This window comes from Charadrius vociferus, unplaced genomic scaffold (assembly GCF_000708025.1).
Source record: "Charadrius vociferus isolate BGI_N301 unplaced genomic scaffold, ASM70802v2 scaffold1168, whole genome shotgun sequence".
Lineage (NCBI taxonomy): Eukaryota > Metazoa > Chordata > Aves > Charadriiformes > Charadriidae > Charadrius > Charadrius vociferus.
Window position 1 is genome coordinate 396,865 of NW_009661376.1, and position 4,935 is coordinate 401,799.

The 4,935-nt window shown below is 42.3% G+C and overlaps 1 protein-coding gene across 1 annotated transcript; it reads left to right on the forward strand.

The window, feature by feature from the left end:
* Nucleotides 1-1,049: 1,049 nt before the first annotated feature.
* LOC104294395 (chromosome unknown open reading frame, human C19orf70) lies at nt 1,050-3,225 on the forward strand (the record flags this gene model as incomplete). The annotated part of the gene is made up of 3 exons (XM_009893995.1): nt 1,050-1,229; nt 2,017-2,068; nt 3,128-3,225. Coding segments are annotated over 3 exons (330 nt in total), but the record flags the coding sequence as incomplete, so codon positions are not given.
* Between the last annotated feature and the right edge of the window lie 1,710 nt (nt 3,226-4,935).

The window sequence follows — 4,935 nt, forward strand, 5'->3', positions numbered from 1 at the left end:
GGCCGCCGCCCGGCCGTTTCTGTGCGTGTCCCCAGACGCCGGGCAGCGGCATAGCGGTTTTCTCCTGGCGGGCACGAATACGTAAAATAAAAGCAGGGAATGCCACCCGAGGGCGCTTGTTTGCTGAGGGAACACCTTCGGATCTGGACACTCGGCCCACTCGAAGGGAGGAGGTGTGGAAGGGGGCTTTCAGAGCGAGTAGTGAATCAGAACAGAGAAATCCCTTTTCCCCAAAATGCTTGTGAACACATGGATTTAAATATTGATTCTCTCTTGACGGCTATATCTATCATATGTTCTACTATTGCAGCATTGTTATTTGGCAAGTTTTTGGTTGGTTGTGGTTTTTTTTTTCCCCTAGGTGTGCGATAGCTTTGTGTTTTTTCTAAAGGGAAGACAGTTCTCTGCCCTGTGAATTTGTAAAAGTCAGTCTCCCCAGATCTCTTTAGTGAAAAAGTAAATAAAGGTCAATTACTTTCTTCCTGTCTTCCATTCTGCAGGTTGCCACTACAGCTGTAAAACTAGTGTTTGCACATCATGCAGTCTACCAGGACTTTAAAAGCCTAGGCAATGTAGGAACAATGTAAGACTTTAAAAGCCTAGGCAATGTAGGAACAGCCATGGCCAGATGTTAACAAGATACCAGTGTCTGTCAAATTAATCAGATTACTTATTAACCAGACAGCAAGAACCACATCATTAACATGGGTATCTGACCTACTGCAAAATCGTTTCGTTCCTTTTATCAAAGGTATATGCCAGTGATTCTTGGGCTTTAAAAGTGGCACATACTCTGAGGTGTTTGACTCTCTCATTTTTTTTTGAAAACTGTCACTGATAAAATGTGAATGGGGATGGTTTCAAGGGGCTGTCAGGGAATCGTTGGCCTGGGAAGAAAAGGAAGGTAGCTAGATATTTTTCTGCTGCTTTTTGTCTGTGATAAGACATTAGAGTATTTGTGACCCTCACATTTCTTTATTGATACCCTCCCTTTGACAGTCACAACCTACCAAGAGAGATGTATTAATACTCGTAACGTGAACTGAACTGTTGCTGCTTTTGATTCTTTCAGGTTTGTCATCAAAGGAAGCCTGGCTGGAGCTGCTGTATACACAGCGTATGATCAGGGGCTGCTGGGCAGTGGCATGCAAGGTGCTGAAGCTCTCAAAAAAGCTCAAGCAGCACTGCCACCAGCTATCCAAGAGTGGACGAGCTACATAGGCTGGGAGGTAAGGACTGTGCAGATGAACACACTCAGCAAAACAAACACATCCTTTGAATGAGGAGGAGAAAACGTTGGGGTGATATTCTGGTTCCAGTGATGCTGGCCGTTTTGCTGTTGAAACTGGATTTCACATTGAGAATATTTTGAAATGCATTGAAATGGAAGGAGGATAAAATTTAAATTTAGGGGAAAGACATTGCTCACAGATGCTATTTCAAAGAAGAAGGGGTAACTAAGCCTATGCAGGGTCAACGAAGGGATTGCAAGCATGCTCCGGGAGATATTTCACTATGTGGTGGTATTCCTAAGCTTCTTTTGAAGGATCCTACATGCTTTTAAAAAAATAATGAAAAGATTCTCCTCCCAGCTTTCTCAAGGTGCTCACAGTTCATCAAGTTGAATTTAAATTGCCTGAAGAGGCCCTTCTCTTTCAGTAATTCTTAGTTTTTGAAATCCTCAGAACAGGAGAAGCCTTTGCTGAAAGTTTGAAAAGCATTTTTCATGTTAGAGACTCTTCTAAACTAATATATAACTGTAAGGAGACAGCCATGGAGATGATTTTCCGTGAGCACCGAAATGATAAGTACTGCCCTCTGCCCCTACTTTATACCCGGGAAAAGAGTGAAGTACAGACTTTAAGCCTCATGTCTGGTCCCTTTTGAGACTTACGGAGAGTAGGCACCTAAGTATCTTTGCTATCTGAGGTCAAAAGGCTTTTCCAGGGTGATGTGAATCCTGTTACAAGTGAAACCCCTCAAGTGTTGATATTTTGTCTCTCTCTCTCTTTTTAGCTCCCTCCCACTCCAAAATTTGACTTTTCCCCCTCTGATTCCTGGAATAAAGGTAAAATAACTTCTCACCAAACTGTGAAAGGAGCAAGGGGCCAAGAGTGATGTAGCTTATACCAGTCTTATTTCAATACTCTTCTCCTAAATTGAATGATGGAGAAGGAGGTGATAGATATTACAGGCTGGTGGAAGGAGCATTGGGACTGAGACTAAAGAAGCATATTTTGCTCCAAGTTTTACCACTAGCACACTGAGTGCCTTTGGACTTAATTTCCTGTTGCTCCAACTGTGAAATAGGAGGATGTGTGCCCATAAACCTGCCTGCCTTTTCTAACCAGAGGAGCTGGTGTTTCTTTTGCCTACAAAGCTTGCTGCCCACATATGCCTCAAGACAGGCATGCCTATGCTATCCTAGAAGCTAAGATTGAAAGTTTCAGTGAAGTGTTTGGGGGGGGCTGTGGCCTCCACAATAAATAGATAGAGTTTATGCACCAGTGAGTTCATCAGCACTGGTAATGATCAGGGAAAGTAGAGCATAAAAATAAATGATGACTTATCCTTAAGCAAGGGGAAACTTTGGTTAAAGACTGAAGAGTTTATAAACTCTTCAGGTGCTAGTGTGTCTGAACTCAGCCTCTGACTTTCCAGGAGGGATAAATATTCCCACTTCTGCTAGAATTTTAGGTATTGTTTGAAGGCCAAACCAGGTTACAAATACCTAGTAAGTTAATTTATAGTTTTTATGATGCAGCAAAAAGTCTTCATGTAATTGTGGGGAAGCGTGGTCCACAAATATTGTGACATGTCCAGCATCACCCATGGAGTCTGTGGCAATGCCAGAAATAAAATGGAACTTAGCTCAGTTCTTTTAGTCTTGTAATTGTCTATCCCTTATACTGGTCTTGAAGTTGGAATATCTCTGTGTCCAAATGCTACTGAGACAGTAAGCTGTACTTGAACCAAGGATCGTTCAGACCTCAGTGTGTTTGAAAGCCTCTGAGATAGAGCTAGATTTTTTTCTCCATATTTAGAGACATCTGCAATGCTAGAATAACATTAGGAAATTTGGCTTGAATGATGCTCTTGGGATAATTCTTCTCTGCTTTCCTTGCAGGAGTGCAGACAGTCATGTCTGCCTTGTCTGTAGCTCCCACCAGGGCCTGTGAATACACTGTGGAAGGCTGGAAGTATGTGAAGGATCTTGTTAAATGAACATGTTCTCCAGGGTTCATGATTTTCTCCATCCTACGTTGTCTTTGGGATCATGCATAGTCCATCCCTCTGGAGGGCAGCTCAGCCATGCAAGGGCTACAATAAAAGACTTTGGAACTTCCATTTGTATTTGGGTTGGTTTTACCATACCGACTGCAATAATTGCTTTCTGTCTTCCCAGTGATCAGAGGCTTCAGCAGAGCTCATGGATCAGTTGTAATGAAGAGATGGCCATATGCTGAGGTACAGCCCCTGTTCTAAAGCTGCCAAGCTTGCTAACTAAAGAGATTATTCTGAAGCTGAATTGGGCTTGAATTCAAAACAAGCCAACAAGAGTTAAAAAAAAAATTCCAAGATTTAAAGACATAAAAGGTGTAATTTGAAGACAAAGCACATGTCTTCAAGCTAGCTGAGGAAGGAGTGCCTCTGTCAGACAAAGAGCACATTGTTGATGTGAAAGCTGTTTCCCAGTGGTCTGTGACTTGTCACACAACTGGGAGTAGACAGTACTAGTTGAAATACGTGTTGATGACGGCGTGCAATATAAGGGAGTTTATAAGCGTGATGCAAAACTCTAGCAAGTCATAGGAAACTTTTAACACCCCCACAGTCTATTCGGCTTATGAGCATTGCCAGTGTTCCTAGTACTCGAGCTCGAACGGCAAAATCACAACTGTTTAACTGTAAGTTTTCTAGCAACTGATCCAAATAAGCCCTTGGATGCATAGTCAATGACCACTAGCACTGTCAAATTTACATCTGTATCTGAATTCTCGGCTCCACAGCATAGGTTATTTGGAGGCCAGAGTTTAGATTTTAAATTTTACCAGCTTTTGGCTAAAACTAGATGGATTCATTTTGTCTCCTGACTTGAAAAAGTATTCTGTCTGCTGGCTTCTTTAAATGCCTGTGAAATAGGGCTGGAAGTACCTTTAAGATCATGGCACCTCTGTGTGTAAACATTTTGGCTTCTGAGCAAGAGAGAAATGGAAATGGGAAAGATCTCCAATCACAGCGGCACCCCCACGGATGGGAGAGTGAGGCTGAGGGATTTCCGACTTCATCTAACCATAGTGCCCCCATGAAGAATTAGGCAGAGGTACCTTAGGAACAGAGCCCGTTGACTGCAACTATGTCTTTGTGTATTATAAATTCTTTGCAAAGGAACAATCCTATTCTGCAGCTGAGCTACGAACAAATACGTGAACGTGAGCTAAACCTGGAGCTGGCCACTGAATAACTCCACAGTCTGTGGACATTTTTTAATGTCCTTATTTTTTAAATGCCCAGAGACTTCAAGCTGTTTTTTCCTACCAGACTTTCTCCTAGTTTTTGCATAAGTAAAACCAGAAATGTGATTTTTTTTTTTTGTTGTTACCCAGAAACCTTGTTTGCTGATAAAGAGCAATACAAAATGGGAGACAAGAAGGGAGGTTCCCAGCAGGCAAGAATATTCTCTTACTATCCATCTCTTCTTCCACAGGAGAGGGATAGCTCCTCTGAAGAGGAAGAGGAGCAAACATTACAGTGCACATCTCAGTTCCCTGCCAAAGTATAACTAAGTCCAGAAGATGCTGAAAGTTACAACTAGCTGTCAGATCAACACAACCCTATTTCTGTAGGGTGAATTTCACTCTGACAGGAACCATCATGAACGTGTAACCATGTATCGGGGACATATGGAGAAGAACCAGAGGTAGCAGTGAGAAA